Below are 26,478 nucleotides of genomic sequence, written 5' to 3' on the forward strand. Positions count from 1 at the left end.
ATTTTTTTCGTTTTGAGCAATTTAATTTTTTTCTTTTATATTCTTTTAACTTTCTTTTTTTTTTCTTTTCATTCTCTTATGCTTCTCCCTCTCTTTGATTGATCTATCCAATTTAAATTATTAAAAAAAATAAAGTATAGGGACTAGTTTTAATAAATGGAGAATGGAGGAAAACAGAGGGAGAAGGAAAATGAGAAAAGAATGGAAAATAAAGAAAAATATAGAAAAATTCAAAGAACATAAAAGAGAAAAAAAAGCTTAAAATAAAAAAAATATAGGGACCAATTTTATAATTTAACTTAATTTAATGTGTCACATCAGCTTACTGTTATATCCTTAATGACAATTAAGGTTCAATGACTAAAATGTTACAACATGATAATATAAGTGACTAAAATGTTACAATATGATAATATAAGTGACTAAAATGTAACATTTCAAATATAAGTGACTAAAATATAATTTGAGACAAATAAAACAGGGTAAGCGGTTCTCAGGATGGAAGCGGTTACCCCATGCTGTCAGGGTAAACCAATATAGAAACTTAACAAGTACACAATTCAACCCCCTTTAGATCTATATGTAAAATCCTCAGAATGTTGGCATAATAAAATTTGGAAGAAGTTGGTACTTATACAGCCAATACAGAAATAAATCAATGCCAAAACTACTACTGGAAGTACTAATAGAAAAAAGACAAACGCATGTGATGCTAAACACTTTTAGAAGATGCCTGATATTTGGAGCAGCATCAATCACAGCAAGTCACATCCTAAATATTTCTAGTTGGCTTGCAAACAGAATAATCTGTTATCTTGGGTAGCTCAAAACAGAAGGTGCCACAAATCCGAGCTGATGAGTTGAGCTGCTTACTGCATCATCTTCTTCATTGTATCTGGTCTGTTTTAGCGGTATCTTCAATGTAAATTTTCATTCAACGTAATAAAGGTTAATCACTTTCTATTGTCAATTCCCTGGTGAACGAAATAAGCACTTAGGATACTTTCTCTGACGGTCTGCTCCTTGGCCTCCTTGATTGAAAACTCTAGGATTCCAAGTAAAGCATATATGTCATTTGCTTTTGGATGAGATTTATCAGCAACACGAAACTCGTGTACATGTCCATTTACTTGTAGCCAACTACAGCCAGGGGTCTTCTTTAAACCTTTCTCTTTAAGAAGTCTCCTCATTTTAGCAAATTTATCCCACTTTCCAGCAGCAGCATATATGTTCGAGAGTAAAACATAATTTCCAGCATTTTCTGGTTCCATTGTTAATAGTTTCTCAGCAGCAGACTCCGCAAATTTGGTTTGGGAATGCAGCTTACAGGCACTCAACAAGGGCCCCCACACTCGAGTATCTGGCTTGAATGGCATTTCTTTAACAACTTCTCTAGCTTCATTGATATGTCCAGCTCGCCCTAGCAAATCCACCATGCAGGCATAGTGCTCTTGACTGGGTTGGCAACCATAGATTTCTCTCATCTCCTTAAAAACTGCTCGACCTTCTTTAACAAGGCCTGAATTGACACAAGCAGTCAACAGGCCAAGAAAAGTAACTTGATCCAATTTCAGATTCAACAGCTTCATCTGGTTATACAACTCAAAACATTCTGACCAGTTCCCATGCTTGGCAAATGCACTGATCATTGAGTTCCAAGTTATGACATCCTTACCATCAATTTTTTCTTCATCAAAAAGCTTTCTAGCAAAAACTATGGATCCACATTTTGCGTAACTGATAAGAAGTGCAGAATTAACAGATGACAGCAAATTCAGACCGAACTTCAAAGAGTATCCATGAAGGCATTTCACTTGTTCAAGTGCTCCTATATTCACACATGCAGGCAAGATGTTGATAACTGTAATGAAATCTGCTTTAATGCCATCTGTTTTCAGCCTGGAGAAAAGAGAAAGAGCATCAAAATTCTGATCATGGTTTACATATCCTTTGATCATTGAGCTCCATGAAACCACAGTCTTGTTTGTTAGATTGTCAAAAATCTTACGCGCATAAATTAAACAATCACATTCGCAGTACATATCTATAAGAGAATTGTGAACAGACACCTGATAGTCCAAACCATTTCTTGTCACATAAGCATGCATTTGTTTGCCCCACTCAATAGATTTCAACTGCCTGATAGAGGAAATAGTAGGAATAGCAGTAAACATATCAGTTTTAATCCCAAAATTTGCCATGCACCTCAAATTCTCAAGTGATTCCTTTGGTTTTCCATTTTGAGAATATGCAGATACCATTATATTCCACACAACAAGGTCCTTCTCCAGCATAGTTTCAAATAACAATCTTGCATTTGTCAGACTACCTAGTTTTGAATACATTGACAACAAAGCAGTATTCACAGACAAATCATTACTTAAACCACTAACTAGAACCCAACAATGAACAGCTTTTCCTATACCCAATGAGCCTAAATCAACACTTGTCCTCAATAAATTAATAATAGAGGCCACATTACCACTTTGAGAAGCTTCAACAATCAAACCTTTCCAATAACCCAAATCCTTAACAGGCTTTTCATCAACCACCTTATGCTCAAACTCACCCACTCCCCAATAAAACTCCACCAAAGCATCACCAACAACCTCAAATGAATCAAAACCCAATTTTGCCAACTGCCCATGAACCATTTTCCCGTAATCAGCTTCTGACAAACAAGAACAAGCTCTTATAACTAAAGGGTAAGACTTCTCATCAGGGCAGATGGACTTTTTTACAACCATGTCCTTGTAAACCAACAGAGTCCTTTTATATTCACCCGACGTCACTAAATTTCTTAACATCGTGTTGTAAAGGTGTGAACTTGGGTTGGTGATGGAATCAAAGAGTTGTAAAGAGAGGTTGAGGAGGCCAAAGTTGGAATAGGAATCGATGAGATGAGAGGAAACTGTTGGGTTCTGGTGGAGGCCATGGAGGATGAACCTTGCGTGGATTTGAAGGAGATGGCGTTGTTTCTTGCATAGGTTTAACAGAGAGGAGAAGATACTGCTGAAAAGCTTTGTTTGGGTGGCCAGAAAGTGTGGGAATTGGAGAGGGAAAGAACTAAGAAAATGTCTTGATCGTTGAGCAGAAAGCATCTTTAACTGCAGAGCATTTGGCGGCTATATGGCCATCTTATTAACAAAAGATAAGATTATTTAGAATATTATTTAAAATCAAAATCCTTTTTTTTTTGAAAATTTCAAAAGCTACTCTAAGTTTTCTAAACTAAATGGAACTAATAAATAACGGAAGAATATTGAAAAAGGAAATGAAACTTTTTGACCAAAATCCTTTATTTATTTATGTTTTTGGTTGCTTGGTAGCGTCGCTTTCCCACGTGAATGTTGTAAAACACATTGTCTCCTTCTATTTGTTGAATCAAAAGATTCCAGTTCAATCTTACTTCCTTGTATTCAAGCTCATTCTTTTTAGCTTATCGAGATTGCCGCCAGTTCTCTCACGTTGACTCTTTCGGTGCGAGTTTTTTTTCTATTTCCTGTTTGGTTAACGAGAAAATGGGAGGGAAAGGAACGTGAAAACAAGTTTTTTTTTTTTTTGAAATTGGATTTTTACTTAGCTCTTGCACAAATTAGTGGTGCAAAAGAATTTCTACTGAAAAAGGTTAATGTAATTTATAAGATGATTTTTTTTCTATATTTATTCATTTATCCTTTTAGGATGGAGATTTAGATTGAGGGTTGGTGAAGTTATTATAGATACTACTATTTATAACTTTATGCTCTGTTTGGTTGCTCGGAAATTGCAGAATAAGAGATATTAGTTAAGAAGCTAAGGTAAGATTAATGTCTATTTGAGTTCAATTGGAGCAATACTTATGAGTTTGTGACCTAGGAATAGAAAAAAAATGGAAAGATTGCAAGTGAAATGAATTATCTTTTATTATAATGGAGGTTCAATGCTGAGTTTTAAGTAAAAGTGCATATATAACACATAGAAAGGGTTGCGATTTACTGCTTTTTTTGTTGTGTTGTTAAATAGGAATTGCAACTTTAGAGGTTGCTGGAAAGATTACGGTAGTAGAACATCACCGTGGAGATTTGGAAATGACGGACACTGATAGAGGAAGATCCCGAGACAGGGAATCAGGTTTCATGTCTGTACTTTTAACTCTTGTTTTCCTTTGGCTTTTAGTCTTATTTAAATCATACATACATATATACACGGATCCTTATGTGCTATCACCTAGATGGATGCGGAGGGATGAAATCACATGCCTGCCTCTATTGTGTCTTTACGTATGTCTACTACCTGCATTCTTAGCATTTGTCTGTGAATATTTGCAAGCAAAGGTAAGCAAATGTGTTCATCCATGTAGCTGTCTCTGCACTTGCACTTGTGGCTCCCTTTCTATGCATGTAAACTTGAGTCTTTTCTTCTTGGGGATTTGTGGCAGTGAGAGCAGCAGGTGGATGATGGTGTATTCTTTGAATTGTTCCACCATAATCATCATTAAACTAAAACTTATAATTATATGAAGTGGTAGCAAAGCTGTCTACAATCATCTTCTATTTTCTTATTTAGAATTAATTTCTTTTTTGGTTTCTGGTGACTTGCTATTTAGTCCACTAAGCAATCAATATTGCCTTATTAATATTTTGTTGGCCTTGTTATGGTTGTTTTACAGCTTTTTACCTGTTTACTCAGCAATGGCTTCCGGCTTGCAAACCTGTCCTTAGTCTAGCATGGGTGAGAGCATGACAATGACAACATTCTTTAGTACCAGAAATTCTCATTCATCTCTAGCCCATATTTTAACTTGCATTTTATGATGTTAACTGTTATTATTTATTAATGCTGATTATTTCCTAACTTTATTTATGTGTTTCATCTTCATTTCTGCAGGTCATTCTGATATTTTTGTTTATAGGTTTCATTTTCATTCCTGTTGGCCTTGTTACTCTGCAAGCTTCTCATAGTGTAATTGCCCATTCTTTAGCTCTTGTAATCTCATATGGCTATATATTATACTTCTTTTCTAAACATCCATTGATATATTTATAACATGTGAATAAGCATTTTCGTTTGTTTGGTAGGTTGTTGAAATTGTGGAACAATATGATATAGGATGTGTACCTAAGCCATTTAGAATCAATAAGGTTTCATACATCCAGGATGACTCAATTCCCAAGAACTGTTCTCTTTCCTTCTAGGTGATACATCTTTTCTTCGTCGACCATGTCTTCAGTGTGAAAATCTTGCTTCCTTAAGTTGGTGTAGTAAGATCAGCATATAGTTAATACGGAAATGTTTCATATGTTTCAATCTTTGTCTAGCAAAGCTATATCTTCAACCATTCTTTCTTTGTGATTACAGTGCTTACATTGCAGTACAGACTGTAAGGAATTGAGTGTCTATTTCTAGTTAAAGTGCAAATTTGCATCACGTGGCTTTGAAATTTACTATGATGTAAAACCAGTTATTATCTGTGGAATTTGAGTTAATTGGAAGGGTAACTGAACTGTTACATAGTATTTCTTTCTATCCTTTTTCCATAATTCTTTTGTGAGTCAATTTTATTTTGTGCAATGTTGAGAGAAACATTTATTCAATGCTAGTATAGGTGCATTATTCTTCGTAGAACACAGGTCCTTATTAAGCTGCATATCACTGTTTTTTCGTAACACTTATTTTGCATCGAACATTTCTTTGTAGGTGCCCAAGCACATGAAAGCTCCTATTGACATTTACTATCAGCTTAATAATTATTAGACCACTGACGGTGCGGAGTCTTTCATTTGATGGGTTTAAAATTTTGGCTTGATCAGCATTGATAAAGTGATCCATTGCAACCAGTGTTTAAATGAATTATCAAGTGGCTTGTTGCCTTACTTTTACTTTTGGCAGTCTTTTGACCTTAAAATAGCTATTCATGGTTGAGGCCTTGCTTACAATATTCCCTTTTTACCTTAGTTGTTTACTTATTTTTTATTTACAATTGATTCAAATTTCAAAATTTTCTTGGTTTAATCTTCATTGTTTCTTCAGTTTACACTTCACTGGTCTAAACATTTTCCAGGTACATCAAAAGCAGAAGTGATCAGCAACTCTTACGTGGACGGAAGTATCATGACACCATTTCATATCATCCTGTAGAGTTCAGCAATGATCAGCATATCCTTCCTTGTGGGTTAATAGCATGGAGTTTATTTAATGATACATTTACATTTATTCGTGATAGAGAAGAACTCAAGGTCAACAGGAAGAACATTGCCCGGAAGAGTGACCGGGAACACAAATTCGGAAAGAATGTATATCCTTTCAATTTCCAAAATGGTACAGTGATCGGCGGTGGGAAGCTGAACCCAAGAATTCCAGTAAGTATTATCTTTTTCTAGAGGCTTTCTACTGTCCTTTCTCCGATTCTTTTGTCTAGCAAGAAATTACTTATCCAGTACAACCAACTATCATATATCTTTCAATAACAAGTTTTCTTCTTTTCATTATGTTAATACAGTCTATTCGGTTTGAATAATGTATTCAGCTAGAGCTTGAGATATGAAATAATCTTTTGGTTTATGGTTTTCTGCACTTTCTTTTGAGGCTGGTGAATGAATGCATTGTAGCTAGCTGAGCGATCAGGAGGATCTTATTGTGTGGATGCGTACATCTGCCCTTCCTAGCTTCCGAAAATTGTATGGAAGAATCGAAACGGATTTAGATGTGGATGATGTTGTAGTGGTCCACTAATGAACAACTACAACACATACAGTTTTGGTGGTAAAAAGAAGCTTGTTCTTTCAACAACAAGCTGGTTGGGACGAAAGAATGACTTCCTTGGTCTTGCATATGTCTTTATTGGTTCTTCTTCGGTTACCGTTGCCGTTGTTATCACGCTCCTACATCTACTGTCTCCAAGGTAAAAGCTCAAAAGTAATAAACAAAAACTTCTAATTCTCTACACTTCCATCCAAATACTATTATCTTACATTCATTTTACTTTTACCAAATGTTAATCTGCTGCAAATTCCACCCCTGGATATATTCCCTTCTTTTCAGATTTCTGGAAGTGTTGTATGACACATTGCTTCTGTATACTTTTCTGTGCAGGTGTTAGTAGAAACAAATTATTTACCGTGGAACCGGAAAAACCTTTCAGTGTGATTCGCTTGTGATATCAAACCATATTCCAGTAAATCATTTAGGCTATTCCCTTTCTGAATTATTTACAAACAAGCTTGCTATACATGCTAATAGTTCAACGAAAGGAATATTTTCAGGAAAATGCTATATGTTGTGACAAATGAATGCAAAGTAGGTACCTTTCTCTTTGAATAGCTTCCTGTACATTAAATACAATAACGTTAAAAAACCCCTTTTTTTCCCCGTAGAAGAGGACACAGGTTAAGCTGACAATGTTCTTATCCAAAAACAGGACTGTGTTTCACTTGTCTGGTTTATTATTATCGTCTTTACTCGTATATAGCCCTTGAAAGAGACCAGAATCAACCACATTGTCCAAACACGTGCAGTTGTATCCACTGCATGTGCCTCTGTCCGAATTTTTTTGTTTCATTCAGACTGCATTGAAACTTGAAAAGACCAATCAGTATTGTACTGTTTTCCGACCTTTCCAGTCGATGTTTGCTAGGCAAGGCCAAGGCAATGTGGATTGTAGATAGAACAAATTTGTCGACCGTGTATTGATAGGTGAAATACATTGCTCAATATCTATGAACTCTTAACCATATAATTTTACTTGCAAATTCCATTTTTTTTTTCTTCTGAATCCTTATCCATAAATTATAGGCCTAAATGTGGTTGGTTGGTCTTCACAATCACAGGGGGATGGACCAGTGATCTAATGACGGTAGTAAGGCATCCAGTTGCCTCTTCCTTAGGGAATTTTCCATGTCTTGTCTTGTCTGGTCATGATAAGTAATCTTTATATATATATATGTATATATATATATTTATATTAACTTTCGTGAGAAAAATCCGATCTGTATCTCATGGATTATTAGAAGTGCCAAGTATGAAATGATATTTTTTCAATCTGTCTCTTGGAAAATTAGAAAAGACTGTTTGCTATAACAAGGGGAAAAAAAACAAGAGTCAAAACTTTAGAATGTATATTGTTTGCTAACGTGGGTTAACCTCCATCTTTAAACATTGGTGTCTGTTCTGGTCTAAATTATTGCCAGCAAACTGCCAGTCTTTTAAATCTTTCATCTTTCCTTATTTTAAGCACTGTAGGACCCCTTATTCCCCTTCCTCTATAAATCCCTTCTTTGCTCTCCAACCTCGCCAGACCCCCAATTCCTCTATCCTTAACAATATTCTCCTTCAACCACCAAAACCCATACTCAAAAACCACTCAAAAACAGCTCTCTTTTTTTTTTTCAATAAACTTTTAGAGATGATGAAAGAGATGGGATGCAAGCAAAACTGGGGTGCAGTGGAACCTGCACATCTCGTTTCGACAAGAAAATATTCAACTTGTCCAATGCTAGAGACAATTGTTGAAGAAGGGTGTGAAAATGAATCAATTTTCACTAAGAAAAGCTTCCTTTACCTTCCCGTGGTGTTGTCCACGGTTTTCTATTTCTTGCAATACAAGGATGTGAAGCGTTGTGCATGAGCCTTCTCCAACTCCAATGCGGTTTTATTGCATGAACCTGTGGCTCTAGTTTGCTTTGCTTCACCGAGGCTTTGAAAGATTTAAGAATTTTGGGCTAACTTCCAGAAGCATGGAAATCAACAAGCAAAAGAGATAAAATAAAAAAAAAGAAAAAAAAAGAAAAGAAAAAAAGAATCCAATGCTTAAGGAGAGATCAATGATGAATAAGTTCATAAAGCATTGTAATCTGTGACAATGAGTAGCGTTTGGTCAATGATTTTTGGCAAACCTTCTGTGGAATGTTTCCAAATTTTGTAATTATGTTTTCATTAAACCAATCCAAACCTCTCATTAGTCTCTAGTTTTTGAAAGTTTCCGATTTATAAGCCTTTACTTCTTGTCATTTTGGCCATTATTAACATTTACTTAAAAATTATATTGAATGCCAATAATGGTATCATCACAAAATTTTTTTTACGCAAATCCAATTGAAAGCTGGGTATCATTTTTGAAATGGTTTAGATAGTTGACTTTTATATAATTTGCGAATCTAAAATATTTTTAGAGAATAAAATTGAATTATAAAATTTTTGAGAGATCAAGTATAGTTTTATTATATATTAACTTATATTTCATCGTTTTTAAAGGGATTTTTTTTAGGAGTCAAAGTGTAATTTTATCGTTTATAACTTTCTAATTTCATCATTTATAAAAGGATTAAAATGTGAGTTTTCATTTTTTAGGGCTAAAGCCCTTGCCTGCCCGTTAGTGTCAGTTGTATGTTCAATATACAAAGCTAGTTCAACTCGCTTTGCAAGTGGATTGTTGTACAACTTGACATATATTTATATTGACGTTCGACATTCTTTTGACTAAAAACTCTTGTTTTCTTTTATATATCTCTGAGGATTGTAAGTAGCTATTTAATGATTAGATCATGTTAAATATCAATCAAGTAATGACTTCTTCTTTTTTGAAGATATTATATGCAGTTGTGTTACTTTAAATAAAGATATTTAGTTTTTATAGAAGTCTATTTCTTAAAGATCTTTTCCTATTTAATTTCTTATTAAAGATTTATTTAAGCACAATTCAAATAAATACTAATTCATTCTGATTGAAGAATTGCAAGCCAATAATATCTATTTAGCAAAGGTTTGTTTGTTTCATATAGCACTAAGAGAGCACTTATCCATTCATTGTTAGGACCTTGTTCTTAGTGTATAATTTGTATACAAATTGTGTTGATGCGCTACTCGTAGCTAAGCTAATTTCAAAGGGAAAGTTTTAATGGATAGAATAATCTTCAATTGATGTATATGAATGAAGTGGTAATTTGGTGCGTAAGCTAATTTAAATAACATATTGTACTAAAGATTAATAGTGAATTATATTACTTTATGGGCAAAACCTTACAGAGATAGAAAAGTTTTTTGAACTACGTAACCAACTTTTATGTTTATTCTTTCAATTGTTCTTCCGATTACAACTTTTTATAACTAAAGTTAAATAATGTGTTTGTTGATACTACTGTAGTGGTTCACCCCATGAAGGTTACGAAGAGCCACTAGAGTGAGAGCAATTCACACCATGGATGGTGTGAAAATTTGCGAAAAATCAGTGGTTTGGGAGAGCCACTATAACAAATTTACTTATTAATGGTGCCTAAAATATTGTTACTGAAAATTATATTTATGTTATTATTTATATTTTGTGATACAAAATAGTTGTATTCATTGCGACAGTAAAGGTTAATAGTGACAATGTATAATTTTTCATCATGTATTATCGAGAACATGACGATGATAACTTATAACATCATCTAATAGTTAGTATTTAGTGACAATTTGTGGCATTGTCAAATTATATAAAAAAATCGTCATTAATAATTTATTTTCTAGTCAATGATGAAATAACGAAAGCTATATTGTAAGAGTGTTAAATGACATATTATATCATCATCTAATATAATAAAATCATGACATTAATGACGATAACATGAAACACTACTATTTAATAAGTATTTAGTGACAGATAATTTTGTCACTAAAATATATATGAGTTGGTCATTTATTATTTGAATTGTCACTAAAGTAAAATAATATTTAAAATATAAGTAACGGAATAAATATTATCACATTGTTAATGATATATTATATTATCACTTAATATAATAAAATAATAACAATCAAATAATTAATATAATTATACATAACATTATCTTTTGTGCATAAATTGAACAGTAAAATAATCACATTCGAGAATTATGAACAAACATTTTATAGTTTAAATCATTTCTCATCACATAAACATACATTGCTTTTACTTGATAGCAACCTTTATTATACGTATTATATTAAATTAATTTATCTACTATTAAATAGATTAATTTAACCTTTAAATTATTAAAAAAACAATTAAATAAATATAATTTTTAATAAATTTAACAATCATTATTTAAAAACTGTCATATATGGTGTAAGCTGTCCAATTTGATGTTATATGTAGTGTTAATGTTGTCTCATTTTAAAGATATGAAGTTGATCGATGTGTACAAAAAAGGTAGTCCATTCTGTGTATAATGAGGTAATCCGAATAAATGTATTAAAATGTTGTTCGAAATTGCATGTTTAATTATTGTCTGAAAATAAATATTAAATCTACTAAGAATAAATATTAAGTTGTTGCTCGGAAGTGTGCAACTAAAAAAACTATTGAATTAATGCGTTAAATTGTTAATCAAATTATATACTAGGCTATTGTCTAAATTGCTGTTTTAACGGTTAGAATATGTATTTTTATATGTTCGAATTTTGTTTGTGGTTTCGAGTTTAAATTTATAAAATTTTTGTTGGAGTTAAAAGTGCAAATAAAAATAAATAAGTTTCATGTTTTTTTTTTAAATAATTAATAGTAACTCTTTTAAAATTTAGCTTTGGTTAATTCCTTTTATTAATAGTCTAAGGACTAAAATGGTATGTATAACAGTACAAGGTCCTTCTCCGCCATCTTTTCAAATAACAACTTTGCATCTTCGAGACTACTAAGTTTTGAGTACATCGAAAACAGAGCGGTATTCACAGATAAATCCTTAAATCACTAACTAGAACCCAACAATGAACAGCTTTTCTTGCCCTCAATGAATGCAAATCAAACTCAAATCCTTAACAGGCTTTTCATCAACCACCTTATGCTCAAACTCACCAACTCCCCATTAAAACTCCACAAAGCATCAACAACAACCTCAAATGAACCCAATTTTGCCAACTGCCCATGAACCATTTTCCCGCACTCGGCTTCCGGCTAACAAGAACAGTCTGTTAGAACTAAAGAGAGGCTGAGGAGGCCAAAGTTGGCATAGGAATCGATAAGATGAGAGGAAACTGTTGGGTTCTGGTGGAGGTCATGGAGTATGAACCTTGCATGGATTTGTGGAGATGACGTTTCCCGCATAGGTTTAACAGAAGAGTAGAAGATGCTGCCGAAATGCCTTTTTTGGGTGATCAGAATGTGTGGGAATTGGAGAGGGAAAGAACTAAGAAAATATCTTGATCATTGAGTGGAAAACATCTTTAACTACAGAGCATTTGGCGGCTTTAAAGCCAGTGGCGTATATAGGTGGCTCGCAGGCCCGTGCACGTTAAAATTGAAAATTTTTATTTAGTTGTTTTAAAATTTTTAAAATTTTAAATTAATAAAAATAAAATTACACTTTAATCAGTAATAAAAATTTCCAAGAACTTTACTTCGCCCCTGTATAGCAATCTCATTTACATGCTCCAACACCTTCAATCATATTTTATGTTGCAATTTAGAATATTTTTAAAATCATTTTTTTTAATTTTCACCCTCTCTCTCTTTATTTATAGATAAATTACATGTAAAATCACTAAATTATTAATAAGTTTATGTTTTAGTTACTCGACTTAAAAAAGTTATAAAATAATCATTAAACAATCTAAAAGTTTCCATTTAAGTTACAGATCTATTCAAAAGTTTTTATTTAAGTTACAAGACAATTAAGTTTTTTTTCAAAAGTCCTACTAATAAGCTCCAAGTAATAATTTAATAATTGGTACGATAGATCAATACCCATCAACGAGTAAAATAACATACATTAAATCCAATTAATTAATAGGTAGTGTTGAACATAAAAAAAAGTTGTTTGAATTTTAATTCACAATTTATGACTTTTAAAATTATTTCATGAAAAAAAAATCTAAACTATAGAAGAGAAGAATAAAATGTAGAAAGTGTGAACAGAAAATGTCATAGTTTTAACAGTCTAATAAATTAAATAGTTTAGTGATGATTTTGTAAATTTTAAAATCTGTGGTCAAAGTTGAAATTTACTAATAGTTGTTGAGTTTAACCTTATTTATATTGGTTTTCAGTTGCTTGGTACTGTCGCTTTTTCCCACGTGAATGTTTGATTGAAAAGATTCCAGTTCCCTCATCAAAGCAATCTTTCACCTCCCGCTTCAATTAAAGAACAATGAAAATTTTCGCTTTAATTTTCGTATAATTCAATCTTCCCTCCTTATTTTCAAGCTCATTCTTTTGGGCTTATCGACATTGCCGCCACTTCTCTATAGTTGACTCTCTCGGTACGATTTTTCTGTTTTCCTGTTTGGTTAAAGAGAAAATGCAAGGGAAAGGAATGTGAAAACAAGTTAATTTTTTTTTTTTACTACTTAGCTCTTTCACAAAACTGTGGTGCAAATGAATTTCTACTGAATAAAGCATAATGTAGTTTATAAGATGAGTTTTCTTATTCATTCATTTATCCTTTACTGTGGAGTTCTCGATTTTGAGGATTGGTGAAGCTATCTGATTACCAATTGTAACTTTATGCTCTGTTTGGTTGCTTGGGAATTGTCGTATAAGAGATATTAGATTAGGGGCTAAGATAGTATTAATATCTATTTGAGTTTAATTAGAGAAATACTTAAGGGTTGGTGACTTGAGCAAGGAAACTTAAAAAAAGAAGGAAAATAGAATGTGGGAATTAACATTTAATACTGGTATAAGGTATGTGCTCAGAGAAAGGTTGCTAGTGAAATGAACAATGAAGATGATGAATGTTGAATATAGTTCAAATTAGCTTTTGTCTAATATTGAGTTTTAATGAAAGTGCATATAACGCAATTAGAAACGAGGTTTCTGAATTTTGGTTTGGCTTGTGAAAGGTTCGTGCTTTACTGGTTTTATTGTTTTGATGCCATATAGGAATTCAAACTTCAAAGGTTGCTGGAAGGATTGTGGTAGTAAAGCATCACCGTGGAGATTCGGAAATGACAGACACCGATAGAGGAACACAAAGAGACAGGCATTCAGGTTTTCTGGCTATTCTAACTCTTGTTTTCTTTTTGATATTTGAAGCTTTTACTTTTAAAATGTGTTGCTTTTGGTTTTATGTAAATCATACATACACACATGCATAGAGAGAGAGAGAGAGAGAGAGAGAGAGAGAGAGAGAGAGAGAGATCCGTACTTGCACATGCCTGCCTATCTTTCATTTATCTGCTCAAGCTTCAAGTACATATGATGAAATATAGACATAGCTGATACAAAATACTAGTTCATTTGTTCGTTGCATATGTCTACTACCTGCATTGTTAGCAATTGTCTACAAATAGTTGCAAGCAGAAGAAAGAAATGTGACGATCCATGTGGCCGTCTCTGTATGTGCACTACCGGCTCTCCTCGGATACTTGAGTTTCTTCTTGGGGAGTTGTGGCAGTGAGAGCAGGAGGTGGAATGATGGTGTATCCTTCGAATTGTTTCTCCATAATTGCCATTAAGCTAAAAATTATAGTTATATGCTAGACTATTCGCGGTTGGAGCACATCTGAAATGCATTATGCATCGATTGTTATGCTAATTGTGGAGGGTTGAATGATAGGTAGATGAGAATAAGTCATGGTCTGCCTTGCGTTACAACTTTGACTTTGTATAAGAAGTACTCCATTTTATGAAGTGGTAGCAAAGTTGTCCACAATCATCTTTTTATGGTTGTTTTTCAGCTTTTACCTGTTTAGTCCACCAAGCAATCAAATCTTTCTCTCATTAATATTTTGTTGGTCTTGTTATGGTTGTTGTGTAGCTTTTTCCCTGTTCACTCAGCAGAGTCTTCCGGCTTGCAAACCTGTCCTTACTCCAGAATGGGTGAGAGCACGACTACACTCTTTAGCATCCAATAATTTCCTTAATCTCTGGTTGATATTTTAACTTGCATTTTATGATGTTAACTTTTATTTATGTTGATTATTACCTAGCTTTATTTATGGGTTTCATCTTCATTTCTGCAGGTCATTATGACATTTTTGTTTATAGGTTTCATTTTCATTCCTGTTGGCCTTGTTACTCTGCGAGCTTCTCATAGTGTAATTGCCCATTCTTTAGCTCTTGTTATCTCATCTGGCTATATTTTATACTTCTTTTCTTGGTTGGTAGGTTGTTGAAATCGTGGAACGATATGACATAGGATGTGTACCTGAGCCATTTAGAATCGATAAGGTTTCATATATCCAGGATGACTCAATTCCCAAGAATTGTTCTCTTTCTTTCAAGGTGATACTTCGTTTCTGCATTGACTATACCTTCACCGTGAAAAATGAAAATCTAGCCAAGCTATACCTTCAACCATTCATTCTATGTTATCACAATGCATTATACTGCAGCACAGACTATCAGGAATTGACTGTCTAGTTCCAGGAAAAGTGAAATTTTGTGTCACTGGACTTTGAAATTTACTAGGAACTAAAACCAGTTTATCTGTGGAAGTGGAGTCCGTTGGAAAGGAAGGGAAATTGAACTATTACATAGTATTTCTTTCTCTTCCATAGACTTTGTGAGTCGATTTTTTTTTTTGTGGAATGCTGAGAGAAACATCTAATCAGTGCTAGCATTGGTGCATTATTCTTAGTTGAATACAGGTCGTTATTAAGCTGCATATGACTGCCTTTTTTAACCCTTATTTTGCATCGAACATTTCTTTGTAGGTGCCCAAGTACATGAAAGCTCCAATTTACATTTACTATCAGCTTGATAATTATTATCAGAACCACCGTCGGTGCGAATCTTTCACTTGATGGGTTTAAAGCTTTGGCTTGATCAACATTGATAAATTGATCCATTGCCCTCAAATTGTTTAAATGAACTATAAAGGGGCTTGTTGCCTTTTACTTTTGACCTTAAAATAACTATTCATGGTTGAGGCCCTGCTTACTATTTTTTCCCTTTTTCCCTTAGTTGTTTACTTATTTGTTATTTACAAGTTATTCAAATATCAAAATTTTCTTGGTTTAATCTTCATTATTTTTCCTGTTTGCACTTCACTGGTCTAAACATTTGCCAGGTATGTCAAAAGCAGAAGCGACAAGCAACTCTTACACGGACAGAACGAACATGGCATAAGTTCATGTCAACCTGTAGAGGTCAACAATGATCGGCCTATCATTCCTTGTGGGTTAATAGCATGGAGTTTATTTAATGATACATTTACATTTATCCGTAATAGAGCAGAACTCAAGGTCAACAGGAAGAACATTGCCTGGAAGAGTGACCGGGGACACAAATTTGGAAAGAATGTATATCCTTTCAATTTCCAAAATGGTACACTGATTGGTGGTGGGAAGCTGAACCCAACAATTCCTGTAAGTATTAGCTCTTTCCTGAGAATTTCTACTGTGGTCTTGCTGATTCTTTTGTCTAGCCCGAAATTATTTATTCAGTACTTGACATACCTGTTCGAATACAACCAACTACCAAATATCTTTCAATAACAAGTTTTCTTCTTTTCATTATGTTAATACAGTCTATTTGGTTTGAGTAATGTATTCAGCTAGAGCTTGAGATATGAAATAATCTTTTGGTTTTTGGTTTTCTTGCACTTTCTTTTGATGCCGGTGAATGAATGAATTGTAGCTGAGCGATCAGGAGGATCTTATTGTATGGATGCGTACATCTGCCCTCCCTAGCTTCCGAAAATTGTATGGGAGAATCGAAAAGGATTTAGATGTGGATGATGTTGTAGTGGTCCACCTAATGAACAACTACAACACATACAGTTTTGGTGGTAAAAAGAAGCTTGTTGTTGGAGCTAAGTGCAACAAATAGCAAGGTTCAACAAAAAGCTTGCCGAGCAAGAATCGAGACTTGCGGCAGAAACAAAGAAGAAAAATGAAATAAATTTTAAGCAAAGCTAAAATAGAGAGTATATGGATGAAATCTTGATTGAATTCATTCATATTTTTTTAAAATGGCATAAAGCCTATTTATACAAGCTTACAACTTAACAACTTAGTTGGAATACAACTAAGTTTCATCATTACATCCACTTAAAATAAATCACCACCTACTACACTAACAAACTTAGTTGGAATACAACTAAGTTACATCATTACATCCACTTAAAATAAATCACCACCTACTACACTAACAAACTTAGTTGGAATACAACTAAGTTACATCATTACATCCAAATAATAATAATAATAATAATAATAATAATAATAATAAAACATGTGATTGCTACATGCTAACCATTGCTTCAATACTCCTCCTTGGTTTGCATGGAGCAAACTCCTAGCTTCCTTCTTAGACATTCGAACCTTGTGACATTAAGGGCTTTAGTCAAAATGTCTGCAAGTTGATCCTCAGAATTACAATGGATCAGCTTCACTTCCTGAGCTTGCTCCATTTCTCGAACAACATGCAACTTGATGCTGAAATGCTTTGTTCTTCCATGGAACACTGGATTTTTAGCAATTGCAACTGAAGATTGGTTGTCACAGAAGATCTCAGTAGCTTTCTTTTGATGCACTTTCAAATCAGCTAAGATTTTCCTTAGCCAAATGGCTTGGTTGACAGCACTTGCAGCTGCCACATATTCTGCTTCAGCAGTAGATTGAGCCACCAGACTTTGCTTCTTCGAGCTCCAGCAAAACATGGCTGAACCAAGGTTGAAAGCATACCCTGAGGTGCTTTTCATGTCATCTATCGAGCCAGCCCAGTCACTATCAGTGTAGCCAACCAGCTTCAGATTTCCTTCCTTGCTGTACTTTAAACCATAGCTCAAAGTGCCTTTGACATATCTAAGCACTCTCTTAGCAGCTTGTAAATGCTTTTTATTGCAACAATGCAAGAACCTGGAGAGCAATCCTACAGCATACATTATGTCTGGTCTAGTGGCAGTTAAATATAACAGACAACCAACTAGACTTCTGTAGGTTGTTTCACAAACCTTTTCAAAATCACCTTGGCTCGATAGTTTTTCTCCAACAGCAACAGGTGTTTTAGTTGCTTTACTGTTTTGCATGGAGAACTTGGTTAGAATCTTTGTGGCAAAGTTTCTCTGACTTAGAAATATCCCATTTTGTGCTTGAGTCACCTCCATTCCAAGGAAATAAGACATTTCCCCTAGATCAGACATTTCAAATACTTCTTGCATCTTGGTCTTGAAATCGACCAGCACTGCTCGATCTCCTCCTGTCACCAGCAGGTCATCAACATATAGGGATACAATGAGCTGTGTTTGTGTCCCTTGCTTCTTGACATACAGTGTTGGCTCACTCTTGCTTCGATCGAATCCCAAATTAGTCAAGTAGCCATCGATTCTGCTGTACCAGGCCCTTGGAGCCTGTTTTAAGCCATATAAGGCCTTCTTCAGTTTGTAGACCATATGCTCTCTGCCAGCTATCTCAAACCCTTGTGGTTGTTCAACATAGATCTCTTCATCTAAGAAACCATTCAGAAAGGCTGATTTCACATCGAGTTGATGGATCTTCCACTCGAGCTGTGCTGCTAAGGCAATCAGTAATCTGATGGTGTCTAGCCTGGCCACTGGTGCAAAGGTCTCCAGGTAGTCCAGGCCATACCTCTGACTGAACCCCTTGACAACTAGCCTTGCTTTCAGTTTGTTCAAGGTACCATCAGCATTTTGCTTGGCTTTGTACACCCATTTCACCCCAATTATCTTCCTTTTGACTGGCCTTTCAACTAATTCCCAGGTCTGGTTCTTCTCAATCATGCTAATCTCCTCAGCCATTGCCTGCTTCCACTCTTGCTGAGCTTCAGCCTCTTCAAAATTGCTTGGTTCAGCTATGTCTACATGAGCTCTTTCATAAATCTCAGTCAATGGTCTTGTTCCTCTAACTGGTTCATCATCAATGTCCATTTCAGGAACATTTTGATCTGGCTCAGCTTGATCTGCTGCAAGTCCTTCTGAAACTTCCTCAGGTTCATGTTTTTCCCAGTTCCAACATGACTTTTCATCAAATACCACATCCCTACTGACTGACACTTTCTTTGTTGAAGGATCCAAGATCCTATAGCCCTTCTTAACAGTGCTGTAGCCCACCAAAATACCAGGTCGAGCCCTTTCAGACAATTTGTCCCTTTTGACAGCAGGTACATGAGCATAACAGATGCATCCAAAGACCTTCAGATGAGCCAGTGATGGCTTGAATCCAAACCAGGCTTCGAATGGAGTCTTTTGATCCAAGGCCTTGGTTGGAAGCCTATTTTGAATGTAGTTTGCAGTGTTAACTGCCTCTGCCCATAGTGCTTTAGGCAGATTCTTCTGAATCATCAAGCACCTGGCCATATCCATCAAACTCCTATTCTTCCTTTCACTTACACCATTTTGCTGAGGTGTATATGTGTTGGTAAGTTGATGTTTGATGCCTGCCTTATCACAGAAGGCTTGGAACTGAGCTGAGGTGTACTCAGTCCCATTATCAGACCTTATGGACTTCAGCTTGCAACCTGTTTCAGTCTCAGCAGCAGTCTTGAACTTCCAAAACACTGAGGCCGCCTCTGATTTCTGTTTTAGGAAGTAAAGCCAGCAATATCTTGAAAAATCATCAATGAACAGTATGAAGTACCTGTTTCCACTTAATGACTCAGTCCTCATAGGGCCACACACATCAGTGTGCACCAGTTGGAGTTTTTCAGAGGCTCTCCAGGCTTGATTCGAGGGAAATGGGAGTCTGGCCTGCTTTCCTAGCTGACACACTTCACACACATCATCATGATCCACTGAGTTGATGAAGTTTTCAGCCAAGTCCTCTCTGACCATTCGAGCCATCGATCTGAAGTTGGCATGTCCCAGTCTTTGATGCCAAAGCTTGGATTCATCTGATGTAACTGTGTAGGCAATGTTTGACTCCCTGGTCCAGTCAACTACAAAGCTCTTATTAGCCATAGGAACTGCCATCAGCTTGGATCCACTTGGATCATTGATTTGGCATTGGTTGTCTTTGAACACAACAGAATAACCTTTCTCCAGCAACTGAGCTATGCTGAGCAGGTTTCTGTCAATTTCAGGCACCAAAAGCACATTTGAAATCACTTTGGCACCTGTGGGGGTGCATATCAGCACATCACCCTTGCCTTCAGCTTGAATAAAATGTCCATTTCCTATCTTGACTTTAGTTCTGCAGCTTCTGTCTAAAGACTTGAAGATTGCAGCATCAGGTGTCATGTGGTTGGTGCATCCACTGTCTAGAAGCCAACCAGATGAGAACTTTTCTTGAGCAGCTGAGCATAACACAGCAAAGACTTGCTCCTCTTGGTCACTGTCCTCCTTAGCTACTCGAGCCTCAGCTTTCATCTGTTGAAACTGACTCTGCCTTGATTTGGCCTTGCTCTTGCAGACTCTCTCAACATGACCCTTCTTTTTACAATGCTGACATACAGCATCTGGATTGAACCAGCATTTTTCTTTTGGATGACCAGCCCTTCTGCAGTGCTTGCAAGTCTGACCCTCTTTTCTTGCAACATCAGTCCTTGGCTTGTCTCTCCAGGCCTTCTTGCCTTTGTAGGCAGTGTTTGTTCTTGCCTGAAAGGCACCTTCTTGATGCTCCTCCAGTCTGCTTGCTCTTCTTTGCTCTTGAGCATATAAAGCATTGATCAACTCTGTCAGGGAGATGGTGTACAGGTCCCTTGAGTCCTCGAGAGATGAGATTTTTGCCTCATACCTCTCGGGCAGAGTTGCAATAACCTTCTCCACTATCTTAGCTTCCTTGAGCTGCTCTCCAAGGAGCCTAATGCTGTTAACCACAGCCATAATCCTGTCAGAGTACTGCTTGATAGTTTCTTCTTCCTTCATCTTCAAATTCTCGAAATCTCTCCTTAAGTTCAGCAACTGTTGCTGCCTTGTCCTCTCTGTCCCTTGAAACTCCTCTTGCAACTTGTCCCAGGCTTGTTTTGGTGATTCACAGGCCATAATCCTTGTGAAAATCACATCTGACACTGAGTTCTGGATGCAAGACATGGCTTTGTGCCTCTTGGTCCTCTCATCAGCATGCTGCCTGATTTGAGCTACTGTTGGATTGCCTCTAAGTGGCTCTGGTTCAACATCTGAGTTGACTACCTCCCACAGATCGAAAGCTTGTAGGTAGGTCTTCATTTTAACCATCCATATGTGGTAGCCTTCTCCATTGAAGACTTGAGGTGCAGCTGGTGAAAAGCTTGATGAAGCCATGAATTTGTATAACAGATCCCTTAAGAAATAGGCTCTTGATACCAATTGTTGGAGCTAAGTGCAACAAATAGCAAGGTTCAACAAAAAGCTTGCCGAGCAAGAATCGAGACTTGCGGCAGAAACAAAGAAGAAAAATGAAATAAATTTTAAGCAAAGCTAAAATAGAGAGTATATGGATGAAATCTTGATTGAATTCATTCATATTTTTTTAAAATGGCATAAAGCCTATTTATACAAGCTTACAACTTAACAACTTAGTTGGAATACAACTAAGTTTCATCATTACATCCACTTAAAATAAATCACCACCTACTACACTAACAAACTTAGTTGGAATACAACTAAGTTACATCATTACATCCACTTAAAATAAATCACCACCTACTACACTAACAAACTTAGTTGGAATACAACTAAGTTACATCATTACATCCAAATAATAATAATAATAATAATAATAATAATAATAATAATAAAACATGTGATTGCTACATGCTAACCATTGCTTCAATACTTGTTCTTTCAACAACAAGCTGGTTGGGGGGAAAGAATGACTTCCTTGGTCTTGCATATGTCTTTATCGGTTCTTCTTCGGTTACCATTGCCGTTGTTTTCACGCTTCTACATCTACTGTCTCCAAGGTAAAAGCTCAACAAGTAATAAACAAAAACTTCGAATTCTCTACACTTCCATCCAAGTACTATTATCTAGCATTCTTTTTCCTTTTACCAAATGTTAAAGGGCTGCAAATTCGACTCCCTGGATATTCCCTTGTTTTCAGATTTCTGGAAATGTTGTATGACACATCGCTTTTATAATTTTTTGTGTGCAGGCATTAAGAAGACACGAGTTATTTACCATGGAACTGAAAAAACCATTCAGGGTGATTCGACAGATGAAATTCCGACTGACATTCTAAACTCCAAAACAACTAGTGATTTCAAACCATAATCCGGTAAATCATTTAGGCTATTCCCTTTCTGAATTAGTTACAAAGAAGCTTGTTATACATGTTAATAGATCAACAAAAGGAATATTTTCAGCACAGTGCTATATGTTGTGACAAATGAATGCAAAATAGATAACTCTCTTTGAATCTTCCTTTACATTGAATACAATAACGTTAAAATACCCCTTTTTTTCCGGTAGAAGAGGACTCAGGTTAAGTTGACAATGGCCTTATCCAATAACAAGACTGCGTTTCATTTGTCTGGCTTACTATTTTATTATCATCTTTACTTGTATATAGCCCTTGAAAGAGACCAGAATTAACCACATTGTCTAGACACGTGCAGTTGTATACACTGCATTTGCCTCCGTCCGAATTTGTTCAGACCGCGTTGAAGCTTGATAAGACTTGTCAGTAGTACCGCGTTGAAACTTGAAAAGACTGTTTTATGACTTTTTCGGTCGAAATTTGCTAGGCCAGGCCAAGGCAATGTGGACTGTAGCTAGAACAAATTTGTTGACGGTTTATTGATAGGTAATAATCTTTACAGGCGAAATGCTTTGCTCAATATCTATGAACTCTTAAGTATAAACCATATATTTTTACTTTCAAATTCCATTTTTTATCTTCTTAATCCTTATCCATAAGTTATAGGCCGAAATTTGGTTGATTGGTCTTCACAATCACAGGGGGATGGACCAGTGATCTTATGGCGGAAGTAAGGCATCCAATTGCCTCTTCCACAGGGAATTTTCCATGTCTTGTCTTGTCTGGTCATAATAAGTAATTTTTATATATATTTATATTAACTTTGGTGAGAAAAATCCAATCTGTGCCTCGTGATTATTAGAAGTGCCAAGTACGAAATGATATTTTTTCAATATGTCTTTTGGAAAATTAGAAAAGACTGTTTGCTATAACAAGAGGAGAAAAACAAGGGTAAACTTTGGAATGTAGATGGTTTGCTAACGTGGGTTAATCTCCATCTTTAAACATTTGTGTCTGTTCTGGTCTAAATTGTTGCCAACAAACTGCCAGTCTTTTTTTTGCTTGTTGATCTTTCCTTATTTTAAGCACCGTAACACCCCTTAACCGCCTACCCTATATAATCCATACTTTGATCTCCAAGCTTTCCACACCTCAATTCCTCGAATATCAGTCTCCCCTTGAGATCCTTAACAATTTTCTCCTTCAACCATCAAAGCCCATAGTCAAAAACAGCTTTTCTGTTTTAATAAGTTTTAGAGATGATGAAAGAGATGGGATGCAAGCAAAACTGGGGTGCAGTGGCACCTGCACGCCACGTTTCGACAAGAACATCTTCAACTTATCCGAGGCTAGAGACCATTGTTGAAGAAGGGTGTGAAAATGAATCAGTTTTCACTAAGAAAATCTTCCTTTACCTTCCCGTGGTGTTGCCCACAGTTTTCTATTTCTTGCTATACAAGGACGTGACTCGTTGTGCATGAACCTTCTCCAATGAGTATTCGTTGCTTGAAAAATGGAGTTTCAGACCCTGTGCCTCTAATTTGCTTTGCTTCTCTGAGGCTTCGAAACGTTTAAGAATTTTGGGCTCATTCCTAGAAGCGTTGAAATCGACAAGCAAAAAAGATGAAAAGAATTCAATGCTTATGGAAGGGGAGATCAATGATGAAAAAGTTCTATAGAGCATTGTAATATGTGAGAATGGGTAGTGTTTGGTCAATGATTTTGGGTAAACTTTTCTTTGGAATGTTCCAAATTTGTAAATTATGTTTTCATTTAACCAATCCAAACCTCTCATGGTCTCTATTTTTTTGAGAGTTTATGATTTATAAGCCCTTATTTTTGAATCAAGTATCACTCTAGTATAATGAATGCCAATAATGGTTTCATACCTTGGATGTGTTTGACATTTTATACTAACAAGATCAAATTAATTAATTTTTTTAAATTTTTTTAATTAATTCTATCTATACACTACTGTACTCTCAATTAAACTTGTTTATGGTTATAGGCCCGAAGGCCTACCCGAAATTTGATAAGGTTTGGATAAAAATATTAGACCTGAAAAAATGAGTTTAAATAAAATAATTCGGCTTATTTAAAATATGGGTTGGGAAGTTCGAGCCCAACCCGGCCTGGCTTGTTTTTAAGTTTATAATATTTTATTATGTTATTTTTATATATTATATAATTTAGAACACATTAAAAAAATAAATATATACTAAATATATAAAGCTACTATAATGTAAAAAAATAAAATAATATTAAAATAACTATATAAAAATTTGCAAGAAATAAAAAATGTATAAAATTATTAAATATTAAAATAATATAATATAAATATATATTTTTTAAAAAATAATATAGGTGGGTCTAAAATAGACTTGAATTAATCTTTTAAAAATAAAAACAGATTTTGACAAAATTTTAAGCCCATATTTCAGACTAAACGAGATCTGAATAAGTATAAGGTATATTAATATTATGCTTAAACTCGGACCACGAGCACCTCTACTCTCAACCCAACTTCATTCGTTTTACACATTTAATACAATTAATTTTGTATATAAAAAAACCATGTTAACAGCCATGGTAAAAGCGGTGACTAATCCACTTAGGTAGGGCGGTTGCGACGTTTTTTTTAGGATTTAAATAATATCTTTTTTGTTATAACTTAATAAAATATAAAAATTATTTTTATAATATAATTTTTTAAAATTTATAATAATAATAATTGTCATAATTATACTAAATATTTATACGTATTCATGCTTATAATATAATTTATATAAATTTAAAAAAAAAACTGAATCTAGGTGTAATTACTTATGTAATTATTTCAATTCTCACATTTCTCCTAAGAAATAAAAAGTGTAATTTGGGTGCTCTAATTATATTCAATTAAATGAGATCCGCTAATTACAATAGTTATATAAACATATCACCATTGCGTAATTACAGACAATTACACTTAAATTTAATTATTAAATGACTTTTCAAATAGCAACTTATCGAAAGATGAAACAATTTATGCAGATAATTTTGTTCCAAAAAGGCATGACATTTAGAAGTACTTGTACATAGTCCGTTAAAAGTAGCTGTTAATTGCCTATTTAAGAACTTTTCATTATCAACTATTTTATTAATCTATTTAAACATATTAAGATTTTGTTGTATCCTAAACTTATAAAAAAAAAACCTTAAAGAGAATGTGTTATGTCTTAAATTTTATTTTTATTTTTTCCATAATTTTATACTTTTTTTTATAACACTCGGTGTGATTACAAGTATTTCAAGTGATGTTGAAATGTCTAATTCGATTAAAAATCAAATTAAAAATTTATTAATTGGATTAATTGAAATTAAAAAACTTTAACAATTAATCAAATCAAAATTTTCAATTAACTTAATTATCAAACCGAATTAACTTCCATCAGTTTTTCTTAAGATAATGAGGACGTTGAGTCATTTGGGGATTAGTTTCATGCACCGTTGATGCAAAGTGGTCATATGGTCATATGGTGGTGGGATTGAGATGTAGTTATTTAGTAATTTCTGACAATGGCAATATAATCATAATTTGGCTCTCTTCTCTAGACTATTGATGAAGAACGTAGCATTAATGTAAGGGTTGATTAAAGTCTTGTTTGTTTTTTTTAAATATTTTTATTTCCAGAATGTGAATGAAGAGAATAAAAACTTTTTTTATTTTATTTTTCTCACCAACCAATGTATTTAAATCCAATAAGAAATAAAAGGGTTTTCACCGATTTCAATTACCTTTTCCTAGGAACGAAACCAAAATTAAAAACATGATACGAAAAAGGAAAAAAAAATTGTCGAGAAAGAAATTAAATTCCATTCAAAATCTTTTTTTTTATTTAAAAAAATTCATCTACATAGCACAACATAAGACAAAACCGAAAGAGACAAAGGAATCAGAACAAAAAATAAAATCTTCTCTACAACCACAGAGTTCAATTCAGGACCTTCTTCGAAAATGGTCTCTAATCTAGGACAACTTGATGGTTTCTTCCGAGAAATAACAAGTGCCGGTGCCTTTTCATAAGCTGTTTCCCAGTATTTTATACCCTTCATCAACATTGTCTCTTTGGGATCTTTTCTTCTGCTGAAAAATCTAAAAGGGAGTGGAATTTTTTGTTTGCTTATGGTGAATTGGTGTGTTGCAGTGTTGGGTATATATAGAGAAAGCTTCTGGAAGGGTTTTTTCATAATAATGGAAGACCGACAGAAAGTTACATGTGGCAAACGTTTTGAATATGTCCAAGGGACCAAAGACAAAAGATTCACTTAATTTAGACAGTGTTTGATCTAAATTTAGCATGTTTCTTTTTTAAGTTTGATAATGATTTATAAATGTGACAGAAGTAACAATACATTAATCCCCCCCGTTTTCCTTCTGGTTCATCGTCAATGGAAGGCAAAAAAGGCACTTTACAGTTCAAAGTT

The 26,478-nt window shown here is 34.5% G+C and overlaps 3 protein-coding genes and 1 long non-coding RNA gene across 6 annotated transcripts; 2 read left to right on the forward strand and 2 right to left on the reverse strand.

Moving 5' to 3' along the window:
- Positions 1-577: 577 nt before the first annotated feature.
- Positions 578-4,616, reverse strand: LOC107937500 (pentatricopeptide repeat-containing protein At1g11290, chloroplastic). Its single transcript, XM_016870391.2, has one exon. It carries the CDS (start codon positions 3,099-3,101, stop codon positions 954-956), a length of 2,148 nt encoding a protein of 715 aa, XP_016725880.2. The 5' UTR covers positions 3,102-4,616; the 3' UTR covers positions 578-953.
- A 575-nt stretch (positions 4,617-5,191) lies between these two features.
- On the forward strand, positions 5,192-8,987 carry LOC107937501 (uncharacterized). 2 transcript variants are annotated; one of them, XR_005903687.1, is made up of 4 exons: positions 5,192-5,746; positions 6,044-6,341; positions 6,568-6,883; positions 7,075-8,987. It is a non-coding gene; the product is annotated as an uncharacterized lncRNA (long non-coding RNA). The 2 variants fall into 2 exon arrangements; XR_001694686.2 differs by having other exon boundaries at positions 5,192-6,341.
- Positions 8,988-13,007: 4,020 nt separating this feature from the next.
- On the forward strand, positions 13,008-23,859 carry LOC107937502 (putative ALA-interacting subunit 2). 2 transcript variants are annotated; one of them, XM_016870393.2, is made up of 8 exons: positions 13,008-13,191; positions 13,814-13,921; positions 14,691-14,752; positions 14,896-14,970; positions 15,041-15,157; positions 15,589-15,659; positions 15,945-16,242; positions 21,907-23,859. In XM_016870393.2, the coding sequence occupies exons 2-8, from the start codon at positions 13,879-13,881 to the stop codon at positions 21,991-21,993; spliced, it is 753 nt and encodes a 250-aa protein (XP_016725882.1). In that variant the 5' UTR covers positions 13,008-13,191; positions 13,814-13,878; the 3' UTR covers positions 21,994-23,859. The 2 variants fall into 2 exon arrangements, with proteins under 2 accessions (XP_016725882.1, XP_016725881.1); XM_016870392.2 differs by lacking the exon at positions 21,907-23,859 and adding an exon at positions 16,514-16,799.
- Positions 23,860-25,864: 2,005 nt separating this feature from the next.
- LOC107937514 (uncharacterized) lies at positions 25,865-26,175 on the reverse strand. The gene has a single exon (XM_016870415.2). The coding sequence runs from the start codon at positions 26,110-26,112 to the stop codon at positions 25,900-25,902; it is 213 nt and encodes a 70-aa protein (XP_016725904.1). The 5' UTR covers positions 26,113-26,175; the 3' UTR covers positions 25,865-25,899.
- Positions 26,176-26,478: the final 303 nt, after the last annotated feature.

This window comes from Gossypium hirsutum, chromosome A10 (assembly GCF_007990345.1).
Source record: "Gossypium hirsutum isolate 1008001.06 chromosome A10, Gossypium_hirsutum_v2.1, whole genome shotgun sequence".
NCBI classification, from domain to species: domain Eukaryota; kingdom Viridiplantae; phylum Streptophyta; class Magnoliopsida; order Malvales; family Malvaceae; genus Gossypium; species Gossypium hirsutum.

Excerpts from the sequence above, each read along its gene's own strand:
- LOC107937500 (XM_016870391.2), bottom strand. The coding sequence starts at position 3,101 with ATGCTTTCTGCTCAACGATCAAGACATTTTCTTAGTTCTTTCCCTCTC.
- LOC107937502 (XM_016870392.2), top strand. The coding sequence starts at position 13,879 with ATGACAGACACCGATAGAGGAACACAAAGAGACAGGCATTCAG. Across the intron at positions 15,158-15,588 it reads ATTGTTCTCTTTCTTTCAAG|GTGCCCAAGTACATGAAAGC; the intron begins GTGATACTTCGT and ends ATTTCTTTGTAG. Across the intron at positions 15,660-15,944 it reads TATTATCAGAACCACCGTCG|GTATGTCAAAAGCAGAAGCG; the intron begins GTGCGAATCTTT and ends AACATTTGCCAG.
- LOC107937514 (XM_016870415.2), bottom strand. The coding sequence starts at position 26,112 with ATGTTGATGAAGGGTATAAAATACTGGGAAACAGCTTATGAAAAGGCA.